At 43.3% G+C, this 19,398-nt stretch overlaps 1 protein-coding gene across 1 annotated transcript in view; it reads right to left on the reverse strand.

The window, feature by feature from the left end:
- The window catches only part of LOC111272695 (CUGBP Elav-like family member 5), a gene marked incomplete at its 5' end in the record, with an annotated part of 29,265 nt that extends 13,112 nt beyond the window's left edge, over window positions 1–16,153 (reverse strand). The window contains 3 exon segments of the mRNA XM_086973369.1: window positions 7,349–7,451; window positions 13,142–13,285; window positions 15,935–16,153. Coding sequence (XP_086829495.1) covers window positions 7,349–7,451; window positions 13,142–13,285; window positions 15,935–16,153 — 466 coding nt within the window.
- Between the last annotated feature and the right edge of the window lie 3,245 nt (window positions 16,154–19,398).

A 19,398-nucleotide genomic window follows, 5' to 3' on the forward strand; every position in this document is an offset into this window, starting at 1 on the left:
TAACTAAATGGAAAGCGTCCGTTTTCGTCCGCTTCGCCGGGGATGCAGGCATGCTGATAGAGGAATCCCAAACCCGGTCAGTCGAAAGGGGCGCGTCTCGTCCCCGCCTCTGTCCTAGTCCCATGATGCTCTCGCATTTGCCTCCAGCTTTCATCGCGTGTGTCCGTTCCCTCCTGCCCCCGTCGAAACAAAGCTAGGGGGTTGATTGCACGTCCAAATTAACATACATATTAGACCAGCAAACCTCGTTTACAAGCTCGGCAGCTGTTCGAAGCTGTCCGTCCTGTCAAGCTAGTGTCAGCATCCTGGCAGAGGAGGACACTTCACCTCCGTTTCCGCACACTTTTCACCAGTGATCTCTCGCAGCGTTTGCAGACGCTCAAATCTTTGTATTAGCCATTTGGCTAGCAAAACGTACGTGAGCTAACAACTAAAAAAAACCCACTAACTGCTCATTATTTTCAATATCTTGAAGACATTCTTTTTCTCTGTACGACGACCTGATTGCATAGTTTGTGAAACACGAATGCTTATTGTCAACGAGATTATAGTGCAGACTGTAGCCGTAAACATGAAATATTTCACGACACAACAACACAAACTCCGAGGAAAGACACTTACTCGGGTTTGAACGCACACGTATTATCTCATCGTCAGTGTGTATACGTGAATTATCTGTTGATGCTTTACGAAACTTGGAACTATAATCAGCTTTAAACCAGCAAATAGAGGCCTAACGACAATTAGCAACATAATTTCCCGTAAACTTAGGGGGGCGCGGTCGTTTAGATTCGAAACTGGGCGTAGATACATTTCGTTTCGTCCTGGAAGAGGCCAGCGGCCTGAGGCACTGTTCAGGCCAGTACCAGACGCAAAACTCCAAACAGGTACTCAGTCAGTGGCATGATAGTTATTAATAGGCAAATCGCCAGTGACTCAATCACCTAGTGAGGCTAGTATATTCTCAGCATTTCTTCCCAGATTAAGTAATATTATGAGAGCTATTTGGGTCATACCATTTCTGAGAAAGACATTCAGCCAGTCGTTTTGGCCTAACTCTATGATAAGCTTCTACTCATATCAATCCTCGCAATTAAAGCCCATAACTAAATAATAAATAATGTGTCGGTAGATAAATTGTGCTGGAAAGTCTAGTCAGCATGTGCCAATGTAAAATATAACTAATTTCATCTGTAGGTTATTAAAAAGTTAGCCAAAAATTTATTGGAAGAACTTTCGGGACGGGGGATGTCCATTGTAGTACATGGTAATGATCCGATGTGCCCCAGTCTCCATTTTGGGAACGTTACAGCAAATCCCATTATTAACGTATTGTCCATCAAAGCCCAGTAAAATCTGCTCAATCCGGGCGAACCGTGCATACAGACGTATTTTTGCAAATTCAAATATATTAAATAACCAAATAATATTTCCACAAAACGACTATGCACGGAAATAGCTAAGGAAACTAACGGCTTTTACGAATGCGTCAAGCAGTGACAGTAGCTCATGCACATAATACTATTATTATTAACGGTTATTGTATATAACGGTTATTGAAAATAAATATCTACTGTATACATTAGATGCGCATGTTGATTGGTCAATGTCTGGGTCGGCCATGCTTCCACGATGCCCATATCGCGTGAACGGCTCTCTCTTTATGTATATATATATATATAATTTTTTTTGTAGTCTCGGTCGCTATTGATCTCAAAGTCGCATTAGTGTGATAGACGCCATCTGCTATGGACACAGTCATACATATATTGATAGGGTGCTGGTTTGGCTTGCTGGTGGGGTGGGGCATGCAGGTCCCATGGGATACTTACGCAATCCAGGGTATCCCGCAGCCGGCACGTGTGCGGTGTAGGCGGCAGCTGGTTGGATTTGCGAGAGACCGGAACCGTCTGAGGCAACTGATGTGGCCGTGTTCAGGAAGTTGTGCGGCGTCGCCGAGTAGAGTTCCTCCAGCTGGCTCGATTGTTGACTAGAACAACCGAATGATGGGGCCAGAGCGCTTCCTGGAGGTGACGGAACCGTGCCCGCCGGCGAACCGCAAGCTACAATACACACCGGAACAAACGCGACACCAACAATACATCCGAAATAATAAGACCAGCCTGCAACCCCCCGGCAACAAACCTTCTCTCTCTTGGTCGGTCTCATTCGGGGGGTGAATAGTGGACAAACTGCAACATCACCATCTGAGACTTATATGATAGGGCGGGCATATTGCGTTTATTAACTTGGCCCCGTATGGCGTAGCAATACGTGTAACGAAGGAACGTGGGGGTATTAGTGGCCGCTGTAAGCACAGAACAGGACTAAATTGGGCCGAAGGAAACTGTATTGCATGTCATGTTGAGTACTCTGTACCTATGCTGGCCTTCACAAGTTGACTATGTAGCATTTCCAGACGAGCGAACTACTAAGTTGTTTAGTTACCTGATGGGGCCGATATTTGGGGGGTGTATTTGGAAAGGGTGCAACTAGAAAACCGTATTCGATTTCTATGCTAGCACGATTATCTTATTGTGCATCTCTCTCCTATTGAGTTACACTTTTTAGCCACCATAAGTGGAACTTATCGTTGCAGATTGGCATTTGCCATACGCCTTATTAGAGCTTCTCATGTGGGCATCAGAATAGTGCATATAAATGTCCATATGCAACTGATACGTGCTAAAGGAAGAGCTGGTAACAAGTGTGATCGAATCGTAAGTGTCGGCAATCCTTCACTTTTTTTTGCCCTGACAGGCCGTAGTTGAGCGTATTTTAAAGTTTACCAGCGCCTTTTTTTCTGGAGTTTAATCCGCTAGCCGGCAAAACCGGCAGGTTTCAAGTGCTTTCTTTTCGCGCCTGCGCAAAACCTACGCTATTTGGTTCCTCCATGGCGGAAAGGTGCCACTGCCAGATCCCAGATTCGAATTGGAAATCAAGAGTCTACTTTCTCCAGTCGGATCCAACGTGATAATCTTTTTATATTTCGCTTACGGTATCCAGCTGAATAACAGTTAAACACGACCCGTCCTATGCGATGTTCGCGTATAGGCTGCATAAAATATTCAGATATTAACAAAAAGCTCATTTTGTTTATTATCGTTTATTCTTATTTTCTTAATTTTTTGGTTTTCAAGTACAGTATACCCTCACAAATTTATCTTTGCCCCACCAGTTGTTGTTATCATTTTATCCGTAAAATAGTTACCAAAATTCAGGCTTGAACAAGAAATTACTGTAAAACACCGTCTACTGCGAGGCCGCTATAGCTAGGACATCTAGGCTAATGTAGGAAATATTTTTTCTAAAAGTGGCTCAACAAAATTTTTGTTGAAACCGAAACACTGAGTGGAGTCTGTTTTTTACGTCAAACAACCTAATGAACTTCTTCAAGCAATACGGTGAGCTCCTTGACGCACACACGGTACCAAATATCGTGTTGGAATATAGCTATTCTTGACGAAATATCGGACAGCAAATTCTATGCACGGATCATTTTAGTTTAGAAGTAATCGTATCGAAACAATATACCTAGTAAGACAAAAACAAAAAAGGTTTCCAACAGTGCATGGTGCGTGATCATCAACAAGCGAAAATATAGAAACGAGACGCAATAAACAAGAACGCCTATCACTTATCTAAAAACTTAATGTTAACTCTAAATATGTTACAGTTTACGCATCAGAAATTTCTTATGATGTAAATAACAGTCAAATATACACAAGATGCAATAATCTCTCTCTCTATATGTAAATGATCATTGCTTTACTTGCATTTTACCTCAGTGGATTCACTAAGAACGCCACAAAACTGTAAGGTAGCACAACTTTTTTTTAAATAAAGTTACACCTTTCAAATGAATTGGGGTGGCTGAGACAAACCCACTAGAAGCAACCCAACACTGAACGGCATAAAAAACGCTTTGCTATCAATCGACTCTAACCTACCGAAAAAGACGAGCACGAAGAGTTTATTCCACCGAGAATTAAGGCTAAGAATGATCTATTCGTAGTTCATCATACGCCAACAGGCTGAGATAACAATTGAGCGAAGTCAGGCCAAATTTTATGCACAGATCTCACCTGTCGCTTTCGCTCTATGGCATATCAGTGTATCTACAACAGATATATTGTAATGAGTCTCAATGTTACGCCCATATAATTGGCCCTGCATTTGGTGGAGGCAGCTTCGACTGTTTCGCTACTATATATATTTTTCTGCCACTGCACGTCAGTAAAATTGCGGCTGCACGACAACTAGCACGTGCCGTCGTATACGAAGGGTATTTGCACGCTTCGGTGACCCTTAACAGGTACAACAGCTCGGTAAGGTGACCCTCTGACTCCTAAAGGCGGTAGTTTGTCCTCTCGCCACACCTCTAGTCACACAGTTTTGCCTTCATTTCAGGTGGCCTTCGGCCTGCTCAGAGCCTCTCCGCCTCGGTCGTCTTCTCTTCCATCTTCTACTCGCAAAAGCAGAGTAAGAGGAATTCAACGGTGAATTGATTTAAATGTTAATGTTCCCTTAGGTCCAGCAGTGCTGACAAGGCTCCACCTGGCAGGAAAAGAACCGTGCCGCTGACATTCAGCTTGTGTGTACATCCTGGGTCGTGAAAACGAACGCATCAACCAAAATGAACTGTACAAGCAGCAGCAGCAGCAGCTTGAGCAACAAAGACAGGCTGACGATAGTAACGGCGTGGCGACGACTACAATGAAACCGAACAGGAACAGATGGCAAAAACAGCATAATACTAGCCTAGAACAACATACAGCTAAGCAACAATGCCAACAATAACAACAACAACTACCGCGGCATAGCAGCAACAGCAGCGACAACATCAACAACTATAGCAGAACAGACGCTTAACAATACTTCAAAATATTCAGAATGGAATAATACGACGAGCTAGCAGGACAAGGCTAAAGCGAACGGCCGTTGACACTTACCATTTTTGTCCATCTTTGATTGCACTGAGAAAAGAAGGTCCTAAAATAGACTAGCCTGGAACAACTCTTCAGTAGATCCTATTTTCCCAGCATATACTACTCACAATAAATAGTTACTTTGTTTTTTAGGCACGGGTAAATACACATTTTGCTTAACTATTGCGAAACAATATGCATATACACACATGCTTATACATATACTATATATATATGCGCGCACTAATGTGGCGCATACGCATTACCCTAGTAACTTAACAATTGACCGCTTATTTGGACAGACAATCATATTAAAGAAGGCCTGGGTAAGCTGTAAATCTTTCGCATGGCACGTGCGTGCCTGTATCCACAAATACAGTTTTATCTACCTGCATTTTATAGATCCGCTTACGCTGGTGTAATTTAGTCTTACTGAACAAGATGAGAGTCACTAGCAAAAAAGCCTCCCCTATAGCTGCAGATAGAAGTTTTGAAGGCCTATAGAAGGCAAATTAGTTCTATTCGCCTAACAGTTACTAGCCTTCAGTTAGTTCTGCCCTTCCCATCGAATTATTTTTTAGGAGATGGTAGGGTTTTTTTTTAGGTGTTGGTAAGGTTTTTCTAGGGGGTGATAGCGTTTTTGTGAATCGACAGGCGTGAAACAGGTATCTCTATTGGCTTTTAAGGGTGCGCTCTAAACTGCTTTCTCGGCGAGTATGTGACTCTACCAAATGCTGATCGAACGCGCCAGCAAAGCGAGATGTTGCGAGATGAGAACTTTAACTGTGGTAGACACAATTGAAGTACAACGCAACGCTATTTATGGTCGGTCCTCAGCTCCGGCAGACTGCGAGAATGTGGCCATTGTAGGCCGTATCCAGAATAGGCGCAAGACCTATTCGTTGTTGGTTCGAGAAAATGAATTGATCTCTACTTGTTTCCAGTTGCAAACAAAATCTATCCAGACCAGTTGACGGTATGGCGAGAATTTGCATATACACGATTATTGTACATATCAACAAATGCACAACTACATACACAGGCTCACAAACACAAAGGTAAGCCCATGATGATCCTCTCCAGCCCAAGACGATTGTGTCGTACATAACGCAATCTGATGATGACGAGGTGGCATTTGCTTATAGCGGATGAAAGGCCAATATATGTTTGTATGATCATGACCTGCTGTTCTAGACAACACTAAATTGTTTATTCGTATTAAGTTCTTATCCACGTATTTATAAAACGTATAATACGTTTGATGTAGTTTTCTTTGTTTTAAGTCACCACCTCTTTTTATCGGCTGTCCAATCGTTTATGCTGAAGGCATCGTCTACTATGTTTTAGTACTGTAGAAAGGGCTAAAGTTCGGCAGCAAACGTTCATAAACGTTTTGAACAACCGCTTATTAAGCCAGCTCAAGAGGAACGATGAAGCACATCTTTGTAAAACCAATGTCTTCGCTATTCTAACCTACCTATTTTCGCTAACATCAAGAAGCTTTTCTCCCACGCCCACGATATGTACATTTCCCATAGCACATAATAATCCTATGTTTGTCCAAGGTTGTTTTGGCAAGGACGCTTATAGGTATTTTTATAGTATACTGTTTTCTCTTTTACTCTATGAAATGTCTTCCAAGATTCCGTATTTGCTTGTCTCAAATGTTTGTTTGTGCTGGAAATGGTCCAAATGAAAATTCCGCCTATTCGGAATAGGACTTGAATGTTGACCTATCGTGCCCATTATGAGTGTGGAGAGAGGACTAAAAATATAGGTGAAAATACCGAGAGGGCCTGTATTCAGATAATATAATGCTTCTTAAAAAGGTACAGGATAGCGTTTTGTATGTTTTCATAAAGAAACTTTCAAGCTTGTTCTGCCTTGAGTGGACCAGAGTCGTCTTGAAGAACGTGCATAATCTCTATCACGCGATACTAATCTAAGCTCTTTTACTCAGTATATTGTTTCTGTTTAAGTTATTTCAAGCCTATAGTGTATATAAAACTTTGTTATACAAAAGATTATGGAAGGTTGTTTCAACCAGAAGATAAAGGCTTAAGGGGGTCATTTTTCAATAAAATAAGGCGAGAACTCCCTTTTATTGAGGCTAACAGTAATTGCTTACAAAATATTATGTACACTTACGACGATCTAGGGGGGTAAGTAGTCTAATTATCGCGTAGTATTATATTGATATATGGTAATCATTCCAGCTGCAACCCGCAGTAGGATAGGGAACACGAAACAAAGCATTTGGCGGTTTTGCCAAGCTGAATCTAATGGAACAACAAAAAAACAAATAGAAAAAAATAATTTCTATGCGGAGTTCGACTTCATGGAACTCCGAAAAAACTATAAACCTCCCCTTTGCTGTAGTTGTAATACTATTACTAATCCCGGTAAGCTCTTGCACTTACCAGAGGTGGGCGTTAGGGCTGGGCTGGGTAGCGCTGAAGGAATCGCGACAGCTACCTGCGGACTCAGAGAAGGCAGGTACGACGTCATAAGAGCAGCCGTTTGCTGGAAGTTAAACGTGGAAATGACTTTAGAGAAATATATTCATTATGTGTATTCTTATCCGCTATGTATACCTATGTACTTTCAATAAATGAGTTATTCTCGTTATTACATCTTTTGTGTCCATCTCCTGGTTTTTCCCATCAACCCTCGCTCGCCTTGGGGTGTACCTAAACCCTATTTTACCTAGCCCCATTTTCTCTCTCGAAGTACTCAGCCAGTTATCATAGGTATTCGTCAGCATTATTCTCTGCTCCAGTCAGAGAAGCGGGAAGTTTTGAGGGCCAATATTTTTATTTTTACTGGGCGAAAGAGGCCGTTGTTGGTACCTTTGTGGCCTCTTTTTGTACAAAGCCTTAGATCAGGCCATCTCTCTAGTACTCGAAGCAAGAAGGAGCAATATTGTCGCTGCTTTAATTTCAACCTCTACTCCATGTGAAGTGCTGACTCATCCGGTTATTCAGGGTTGGAGAGCTTGTTGAATTAATATGTGTAATGTAACATTTAAGCAGACGTTAAAACGAAGCAGAGATGCTAATATTTCTAAGTTGTTCTTTAACTTTGTTTCTTCTACGTCTGTAAACAGCCTTTCTCTCTCGCCTCTTTCTGTTAGCAACCAACAGCCTTTCGTGGCGACGGTGACGGGTCAGAGACATAATCGCGGATATCCCCACTAAACCCCGGCCACTACAAATATCATTGCATTATTGAGTTGTGAGGAAAATAATAGAACCGAAACCTCCGAACCAACTACTATATAATTGGAGATGCGGTTTGAGATTTATTGATAACGACAACGATTAGAATAGTTGAAACAACAGCTCATTCCCAAAAATAAGTAATATTCGAAGACTACATTGTGCCATTACCACTACACAAGTGAACCTGTCAAGCCACCAATGGACTCTATAAGCCGTTGAATAGAAAACCACTTGGATTCATTCACTCTGACATATAGGGACGTACCGGCAAGTATCACCCCGTTAACAACGAAGTGTTTCCTTTGCCACAAGTACCACAACGAAAACAGTTGTCTTACGGTAACAACTCAGCACAATGCTTGTCTATATATACAGACAATTGTGCTCCGTATCCTATCCTTTTTCTATGACATAGTCAATTACGATAGGTATCATTTCTCGGCCATCTTGACACATGTGTTTATCTGTCCTATCCACAAAAGGAATGTAGAAGGATCCAGCTCGACCTTACTGTTTCAACAGTTACTCCCTACTCGATGAGCCAACAGTGTGATGAACAGACATACAGTAGCGAATTCATCGACAGGTCGCCTTGGCATCGGTAGATAAGGACTCTCGTGACGGGACGAGCCTTATACACCCGTTCAAGTCTTCACGAATCCGTTGCTATTGCCGACTTCGCTCAGAATGATAACGTTACCAACAGGCCGACGATGATGATGGAAATATGATAAGACAAGGGATTGCCGTACGAAGCGCTGTCTAGTCGATGGAAGGTTGTTGCTTTAGTAGCTAGCAAAACCAAGGAGACGAACCCGGTGGTGTCAGGTCCTACATTACTGTATTCCTTCCGAGTTATTTCTCTGCTGCTGCGGAGAGTGTTACATGAAGCGTGACGGCAGCATGACGTAGCGTTAGAAGAAAAAAAACGATGAAAGTGTCGTCCACGATGACAACGTAAGCAGTAGCAACAACGACAAAAATAGTATCAGCAGCAGTGGTTGCTTCTGTTGTTATTCCGAAAGGCCAGGAACCATTTAGTGGACAGAGAGCTTTTTGTTTAGCGGGGTGCTTGCCGCACCCCCGTGTCATCCTGGCTATCCCTATTACCTCCGCGACTTTACTCCGCGCCCACCTCCCCCAATCGATATAAAGCCGGTCGGTTAGCAAATCTTCCTTGAAGAATGTTTTTTTTTTTCGGACGTATCGTTTCTGAAAAAGAAAAACCGACCGCTACAACCGCTGCCGTGCCAGTTTTAGTCTTTTCCACCTCAATACTTGGACACATCTTCAGATGCCAAGAAGGAAAAAACAAAGAACAGGTCTAAAGTTTCTTGCTATACTCCTTTTCAGCCGTCAAAGCAGAAAACGCAGCTGGACGTCTAGGTTAACGAACGACCTAGATGAAGAGAGCGAGCAGTTCAGTTGTGCGTATTTTCGACAATCCTCAAGTGCCCGTTCACTGCCGCTGGCGTAATCATCAAACGGCAGTGCTTCGCCGAGTTTTTGTCCGTCTTTATTTCTCCTGGCAATGACACAGGAACGGCGGCGGGACAGACTTCATCATCGCCGCCGATGTGGTGCCATTGGTCGTCAAGGGGCAGGAGATCTTACCAGCTGGTTGGACAGCAAAGAGAGACAGCCGATAGCAGAAAGAAAAAGCTGCGAAATGAAACAGGCACACATAAAAGGTACACTAAAAGGACACATGTGGTGGGCAAATTGACTCAGAATCTGATAAGCGTTTTGACGGTACAGACGCGGCGAATTTCTTCTTGCAGTTGCTACTACAGCTGTCGGATCCGCGGCTCACACCAAAAAACCACTGAATGTTGAAAAACGGTAGAAATTTTGTAGAAGATTTTTAGGGCGTAACGCAGGATAGTGCTTTAGTTCAGCTTGCGCGAAGGAGGCAATGCAGTGAATGTGTCACAAACGTATGCGGACGAGCGGAGTGCATCAATACAAATTTCTTTTTTAGTTTTTAATTCAACAAGGATCCGGCAAGCAATCATAAGGGCATCTATCGCAAAACTTGCTCGATTTACACCCATCAAATTCTGTGATGTAGACGGTCTATCTTCCATCGAATGGCAGTCATACAATAAACCGTAGCGTGCGATTCGGCGTGCAAAAACGCGGAAAGCAAATCACTAGCTACCACTGGAAGCGAGAGTTGGTGTCCACGAATCCCGGGCCCCCGTCTGCCCAGTCTAGAAACGCTTGAGAAGCAAGCCCTTCCTCTGAGTCACGTATCGAGGCACTGGGTCTATAGCAAGGGATTTGCATTGACAATAAAACGAACTTAAGATCTATCTTGGATCCAATGGGACTGCCGTAAGCAACCAACTGTATCGCCAGACAGACAGAAGGAAACGCGCCGCAATAAAGAATCAGGAGAAGAGTAGGTGGATATTGGGAGAAGTTTTAGATATAGGAAGAGGTGGAGCTAGCGACATCATCCGGAGGTCGACTCAAGTAATATCGAGAGTCGTTCACTACCGGTAACGTCCAAAATGGCGGGTCTACGAGCGAATAAAGCGAATATCAAGTTAAGGCCACCAGCAGCGGGCAGCGACGGGGCACTATGGCATCTGCAACATCTAAATCAACTCCGCCTCTGTCAACCCGCTCGCACTTTGAGCATCCCGTGTAGAAGCATTAGGATCTTGATACAATAGTGCCACCTCCTCTACCTCCTTCCCCAAGGTCTTAAAAAGCTCCTTTAGAGCGACGCCATACACGAAACAACGACTACTAACTACTGCCATATATTGGCTCGTTATGCGATTACCCGGCATGCTGCGCTATGTAATGCATGTTTCGGCTCGTATGTGCGTACACATGATATATATATATACAGTGACCCCATTCAGTATGACACATGCGCAGAGATGTTGTGCAAGCACGTCGACCGGCTACTTGTTGTACTTGAGGTTCATTCTTTTTGCTCAATGTAGCATAAAACCTAAACAATTGCGGAAAAAGTATAAAAATTATGAGAAATTTACATTGCAACTGTTGGAGAGCCATAATGAATAATGTGAAATCAGCATTTTCAAGAAAGTGATTGGGGATTCAGTAATTTAATACAAGAAAACATTGGGCTGACATGTAAAGAATAACTCACTTTTTTACCGTGCAACACGAAAGCTTTATGTTCAGGGTAGTCAGTAAAAATCTCTGGGAGTTGTTAAATTGTTGCTAGTGAATGACGTAAATGTTTTATAAGCGACGGGTGAAATGTTCCGACTAGAATCGTCTGTGACGGCTGGTTAACCTGGACGAAATTTTAGGTATGCGTAAAAACCTAAAGAAGTCGTGGGTCCTCACAATTATCAAAAAATAGTCTTTAGGGCTTTTGTCCAGGGCCACACGGCCCAGACTCCAAGGACAGGGTCGTATATGCCCGGCAGTAAAAGGGTGTATATGGCAACCGAAATTAGAAAAGGGGATGAGGTCCTATGACGAGGTGCTTCCCAGAAGCGGATCATAATATTGGTTTCCAAATCTTACTTATCTGAAATTTCATCATGTCCGATAACACGGCATGGGTTTACGTTGTGTAACTTAGGGCGGTAAGCTCATCTTTTTAGAAGCGAGCAAGCATAGTTGAGGTCGCCAGTAGTTGACGCCGCGGCACACATGAGACCACTTGGCACGATTTGTACCCTCCACGTAAAAAAACTCCAACGATTGATCTTTTGCAATAAAGATCGTACCATTGTAGGAAAACAGGTCCAGTCAACGTATAACCAAGGCAGTAAGGTTCATTTTATGTTCCCAAGCATGGGATTTAAGAAGAATATCTGCGCTGATAGCAACGACAGAGTCCAGCAAGTAACTGGCCATTGGTCGTTGCGAGGCAACGCAGAGCAATCCGGGTGGGTTGGTTCTTCGCCCGCGCTGGCATCAAGGATTTTCTTAGTAGCGCCATTAAATTAAAAGCGCCCCTGAAAATTCTCGGAAAGTAACCCTGCGGAGTTAGGACGCTCAACCAAGTTATCGAACGTTTAAATACGTTCAGCTAAGTAAGCTGCTCTCACGAAGGCTTGAATAATAAGAACCAGTTTATTCACTGAGCAAGCAATATGAGATAGTAGCAAGCAAAATTAAACCGGTTACACTAATAAACAGACAGACATATAGACATAAAGGAGATAATTTCCTTGGCAAGGTTTCAGAACTCAATTGACAACACAAACGCTGAAATTATACCAAACATTTGAAAAGCCTTTTTGCATTGAAACAAGTAGATAGTACCCGTCAGAATATTTTAACAGCAAAAATTTGGAGAGCCAAAAACTGAGAATATAACGGAAAATCGACATTACAGGGTCTTGTGGCTTACTCGATTCTGCTACTCTTAGATTAATCTTACTGTACCAGATTATTATGCGACCCTATAGTGCCATCATATCCGTGTCGTTTGAACTCGTTGTGATGCGTTCACCCGTGTAAGCTTTAGCATTACTCTATGAAGCGGGACTACTTCATGTAGCAATACGATATAGGCAGGAGTTTTTGACGAACCATACCTTTTAAAATGCATTGTCCCACTGGAGTCTAGGTAAAGTTCAAAGTTCTCGAAAGAAATGTCTCGTACGTACTTTTGTTTGTGCTTTGTACTATAAATACGTAACTAAGTCGTGATGCATGTTTCGAAATGAGCAAGACGTGAGGCAGATGCTTATTTCAGGTCATACCAATGAACAATCGTGAAAGACTAATGGTACCTTAAGCAGGTTTACGGTCCTCTAACAAATAATACTCTCTGAGTTCTTTGTCTTCATTTTTTATTTTGAGGTGCCAGGCTGTGTCTAAATATGTAACAATAATAATATATATCTAAATTCGCTGGGAAGTGTGCCCTTAAAATCGCCAACACAGCGTTAGCTACGTAATTTTCTGAACACCATATACCTATCTTTGTATACTGCATTGTATACGCGATTTCCCTTGCTACGACAGAGACAAACTGACAGCACTTACCGGATTGGTGGCGTTGGCGATGTGCTGCGCGGGCGGCGCAGCGCCCCCTAGCGGATAGGTGGCGTACGAGCTGCCAAACTGTTGCAAAATGCTTTTGGCGAACGGGGCCACGAGGGATGGACATAGTTGACCGATATTCGCCATCTGCTCAACGAAAACAAGGCACGCAAGTCCACACAAACAAATAGAAAAATAGACGTGGATTCCGAAGGGACAGTCGAATGAGCCCAAGTGAACACGAAACAAAAATACCACTTGTAAAACATTGCTGTAAGGACACGCTACGAGGATATATGTTACGTTACATGTGTACAGGCTTGTCGGCGCATCTCTTTTCTTCTCCCTATTGGTGCGAAGGCGCGACCCAGTCCGTCAAATCAAGAGCAAGCACAATTTTGGTCTAGTGAAGCGTATTGACCAGCTTCTGGGGCAACTAAAGTACGCCCCATCGAAAACTGCCCACCCATCTTGTCCAAGTTCTGAAAGCGGCGTGTCACCTCGGTGACAGGTCTAAACGCCCATACTCGGCTGCATCGCCGTAGACCTTATCGGCTGGGATAGGTGTCTGCTATTGGGGCTATTTCCAAAGTTGTGAATACCTAAAGTTACACAAAAGGACCTTACAAATGCCATTACATACTAGAGACGTCGAAAAGCAACTGGCAAGTGATGAAACAATTTGAACATGGCGTATTCGCCTCTTCATCGATCGTTGCACCCGTTCCATTTCGTCTAATAATTTCTCAAAGCTGTGACTAATCTCTACGACGTATTTGTCCTGGGTATATTATACATAAAAGCATATTTAGCATCCCAGCGACGCACTGTACCGGCTCTTTCATACCAAGCAGCATTTGGAAATCAGATTTCCGGGCTCGCCAAGCTATCGTTGTTGCTGCTGCTACCGCTCTGGTTGTCGGCGTTTTCCCGGCAGCTTTCACACGATGACACTGGCATGCCTTGCGCAAAGACCTAGAATATCACTAGTTTTAATCTTAGCTCTCAGACGTTGGCCGTCAATGCAGATGTACGGCTCATACATTCTGTATCCAAAGCCCCGCTACAGATCGTTCGTAAAACTATAATATTTTGTACTTCAATAGCTGCGCTTAGGCAAACGCTGGGAGTGGATACATGGTCGCGAGTAAGGCACTTTTTCTGTCCTACGAATATAAAAATGAATCTCACCGAGACATATTCCGCCGAGTCAATTTGTTTCAACTTATGTCTTTCTGACACGACTTATACGCGACTTTGAATCTTCTGATATATGTATATATATGATAGCTTGGCGTATGCAAAAAAGGAGGACGAAGGAAACAACGAGCGTAAGCCAAAAACGGATACTGTTTCCAATTAAGGTCTCTCTGTTTTTTCTTGTCCATTCGACTATCGACAGAATGTTTACCGATCTATTGGAGCAAGTGCATAGTGAACGCCTTTTTTTTTTTGCTCGATACTGAGAACTGTATAATAATATACTATTTTTTTTTTTAGGGATATATAAATCGGTCGTCCTTGTGGGTTACCGCCATTTGCTTGATTATTTGAATTAGCTGTCTTGGATCGGCATTCCTAAATCTCTATGCACACATACACAGACACACTGCACTAAATTAGCATTTGACCTTTCAATACAATGGTGTCGTACCCCGCGATGGAAACTATGATGGCGTGAGTGATGATCGTGACCTAAAGAGCAGACACAAATGACGAGTGCTGGCGGCTAGGTACGCTGTCTGGATGAATATTCCCCCTGTGTTGTATATCTGTACAGAACATGCTTTATATAGCGGCTGCAGCGGTAAGCATGTATCCGCTTCACTTTCTCTGGGTCGTTCGGCCCTCGTAAACAGGAAGGAAACGACAAGACGGAGACTTGCATTACGTCTGTTTGTCAATTTGACTTGGCTTCCGTTTTTTCTGTGTTAGTTTGATCATCTGAACTATAGTTGGCGGCAGCAAGTGGTACCTCCAGCATATCATATCCACTCTGCTTGTGCAATCATTTTCTGCAAACACCAAACGTTGACGCTCGCCATTCCCTGCCCCATAAACAAGTCCACGTCAGCCATCCAGGCCATTAAAGACTGTCTATATCCAATAAATGTGTTGTTGTTGATGGCGGGCGCAGCTCGGGTTTGTTTTACAGAAAGCTCTAACTAATTACAGGTGCTGCTACTCCCGCACGTGGCCTTGTTAAACGTGCATTTAGCTCATTCAAGTAATTTCGACTATTAAGAGTGGTTCATTGAAAAATCTACTCCGTAACATTTACAAGAAGAAGATTACATTCAATTTGCACATTATAGTAACTCAATTTTTTGAAAAACCAATGCATAGCACAAGCAGTCTCTCGCCAAGACCGTATCGCTTTCTCAGTGTCCTAACAGGTCGTCGAAGCAATGTTAAATAGCTATATTACGGCTTGTTACAGAGGGGACAGCTGAGAGTAAACTAAAGAAAGTTTTAGGTATTTCGGTATAGACGGAGTTAAACGAGAATCATCTACTAAATAATACCGACGTCGGCTTCTATTACATTAATAGGGAAATAAAAAAAACATCAGGTTTCAGGAACTACCAGCAAGGCTGGCAGCAACAGGCTGTAATTTTCCTACAATGGTTTGCTGAGCTGTTCCGGAAGGCTGCCGCTGGAAACAGGTCGTCCAGTTTTCAAAAAACCTTACGCTACCTGTCGATCGACAACGCAGCAGTTGCCGGCTTGGCTGGCAGATTGGACGCGAGGGAAGGGGTAAGCGTTCGAAGGTTAGTTTCAGGCTAGGACACGCACCTGGCCGACCTGCGACATGCGTCGCATTTGTCGTTCACGTTCAGTGTCGGCGAATTTGACGACTAGTGATGAAGAAGCCCCAGGCATTGTCTGCGAGCCGTGCAAACCTTGAATTGCCCGCGCCGCTTCGGAGTGCGAGGAGAACTTGACGAACGCGCAGCCCTTACTGTGTCCGTCAGGCCCTCGTAAAATTGTGCACTCCTCAATGGCTCCGTAGATCTGCAAAAAGAGAACGGATAGAAACCACAAAGAAATCCTGTAAGCTAACTGGGTGTTGCCTAAGGAGGTACATAAGAGTAATGTCTTTATTATTACTAAACGTCTACGGTTTCCTAGTTACATCTATGCACTCCCTAGTTTGGGTACGCGCAACGTCTACCAATAGAAATAGTTCAACTATCAGTTGATAATAGCGATAGCGATAATAACGCATAATCAGCACAGAGAGTGTTTTTTCTTTCAAACCATTCTTGTATTCTGTCTAGCACAAACACGGTGGATCAACAGCACAGAGTACGTGAGCTTGATGTCAATAAATGGATTAAGTGTTTGTAGGATTCGGCTACATTATTCTAGGTATAGCCAGTAAGAGGTCTGCATGGTGAATTTGTATTCCTACTGCAACCTGTTTGCCTGATCTTACTATACGAACGCGTACATGCATTATTTGACATGACCCGTACCCCGAACACAGGACGATCTGGCATCGTACTGCAATAGCACTTCTTAAAGTAATTGGGTAAATTACCAAAGAGAGGCGTCTTGTTCTACTTACTACGCCATATGTGTATATAGGGGGCGCACAGAAGCGGTTACCTCAGGTTGTTGTTCAATGATTCGTTGTGCTAAGAATTGTTGTGATTGAGGTGACCGAAGGCTATATATATATATATGCAAGCATACTACTTAAAATTACGCGGAAATCTTCGGTAAACACCGGGGCACCGAGTACCGAAATCGCGGCAGGGGAAACACCGGTGTTCTGTAACTTATACTCTGTAACTCTTCTGTTTTTTGAGAAGAGTTTCAGGTGATAGCTTGGCTCTATAGCTGTTTGTGTGAACTCAGATGCTAGGGTATTCGCTGGATATCTGTGAAATAGCATTGAAGAAGCGCTGATCAGCCAGCCAGCATATTGTAAAAGGCCTTTGCAGCGGCATTACGTACTGTTATGTGCTTCATTTACCTCTATCAAGCTCGTTTTGCGGATTAACAATGTGTGCAATAAGCGGCCGTTATGAGAGTGCGTGAAGTTACGGTTAACGAATCATGTTCATGCAAAGCTGACTAGTAAAACAGACACAGTTACCTGTCATTCATAGAATATACGATTCTAGGCATAGTCTCATAGACTAAACTAGAGTCATGTAATGAAATGCACCAATGATTAGCAGCCACTAACTCAAATAATAACAAATTATTTGAAAAGCAGGTACTGTTGATAACAAAAACCTATTTTTTAAGCCCAGAATATTTGCGATCATCGTAGCATCAATTACTACCCCAAAGTTACCGTACCATCCGTCTCGTATACTCTTCCACTCCTATTTTTGTTAATGACGAAATCTCCGCTTTGCATTGATATGACTATTTTTCCTATGTACGGCTGAAAACGGAACGAATCTTTTTTGGTCCGGCCAGAACAGCAGCGTCCGCAGCAGTGTATGTTTCGGGAGCAGCTGCGTACGTTCAATATGCGTATGGAAACTCTAATTCGCCTGAAGGGCAAGGCTCGCATTGCCCGTTGTCTCTCTTTCAACCTACCCGCGTTGTCTCCCTTCTGGTCGATGCTTGCCAATATCTGGCTGGAAGACTCCATAACAGATAGTTTCGTCCTCTTACACAGTATCTCTACATCACTGTTGTATGCCCTCGAATATAACGACAGACAGCTCACGCCATGACGACAACAACAACGGCAAACAAGGCAAGCATGGTTCAGCGCTCAGACCTTCATCCTCGCGTAGGCCAAAATCTGTTCTAGTTTGATCTGATGGTTCGGGCATCCTTTGGCCGCGGAATAGGGTTCCACCGCCCTCTCTGCCACTAGAGGCGGCGTAACGAGGCGAACGGCACACAGGGCAGGCCTCCTTCAGATCCAAATGAACTTTGTGTAATAAAACTTCCTCTTTGTTCCCTTTGTCGTTCTTCTTGACTTAGCCATCGAAGGTTGGCTAGGACTGGCCGCCTGGCTCCGGTTGCATGCCAGGAAAGAGCCATCATCGCCATTTGCGGCAACGCCTAACGCGTTTCAGGTGCGAATGAGAAGCGCATAGAAGAAAAGAGGGCGCAGGGAGCTAAAGAAGAACTAAAAAGGTAGGAAAGGTCCAGCTCAGAAACAGTTAGCACTTCGAAGGGGGACTGAATAGAATGAAGAAGTACGAAGCAATCAACTCGCCCCAATTCCATGCATCCGACTAGATATCGTTGTGCCTTCAACTTTGCTTGTTTGACTCTTTATCTATTTTTATGTGTGTGTAAGTGGCCTCGACTGTGCGCTTTTGCTACAAGACGCGAGACCTGCTAGCAAGTAGGAATAAGCGCCAGTTAAAATATGTCCTCAAAGTACAGTGTACAAAAACTACCATTCTTATATTTGAAACATACGCTCCAATCAAGCTGCGGTAAGGACTTCGTCTACGAAAGCTCGTCTGTCGCCCCAACTTTACTAGCAGCCTCCACCCGAAACCCTCATATGTACTAAGCAGATTGCCAATTTATGCGTTTAGGTTTTTATGTAGTGCGTTTGTGGTTTAGAGTTCAAAGCTTCAAGGCCTTCGAGACAAGCCCGCTTTTTATTCGAACGTTACGTCTGTTTCCTACCATTGTAAAGTGTGCATGAGATTGGCCTAAATGATACTGAAAGCTCACCATTGAGCCAACGTTGCAACAACCCCCGACGACACTGAAGCGAAGCCATTTACACAGTCCGACACTGTGTTGGTGCCTGAGGATTGGCCAACGCCCATAATCAACGCTTAGTAGAATCTCAAAGAACAGAAGTTTGTCAGAATCATTGAGAATGTGATACTCGCGTCCGTTTCCATAAGAACGATTGTATTATTAGACTAGATGAAAGTAACTATAGAATCAAATTATTTTCTTTCGTATAGACGCATCTATAGTTTGTTCGAAAATGACGACCTTCCAAACATACGATACTGTTTCAAAGCTTGTAATCTTTCCTTGGCCGGCAAGGCAACACAAGGAAAAATTCAACAACAGAGCCCACTGCCTTATTCTGACCTTTTGGATAGTGGGCTGTAGCGCATTATGCTGGAGAACGTTTTTGAATACGTGGAGAAGAGCACTCGTAAGCATATAAAAAGTGGTTTGTAGGCGGACCTGAAGCTTTTTGTTTACGCGATATCCTGTTACGGAACCGCCAATATAGCCACATCGTAGTCGTCCATGTTTGTTTTTACTTTTAGTTTTATTATCTTGAAGTCATCAGCAGGATATAT

The sequence above is a fragment of the Varroa jacobsoni genome, unplaced genomic scaffold, assembly GCF_002532875.2.
Source record: "Varroa jacobsoni isolate VJ856 unplaced genomic scaffold, vjacob_1.0 contig03018, whole genome shotgun sequence".
Classification (NCBI taxonomy): Eukaryota; Metazoa; Arthropoda; class Arachnida; order Mesostigmata; family Varroidae; genus Varroa; species Varroa jacobsoni.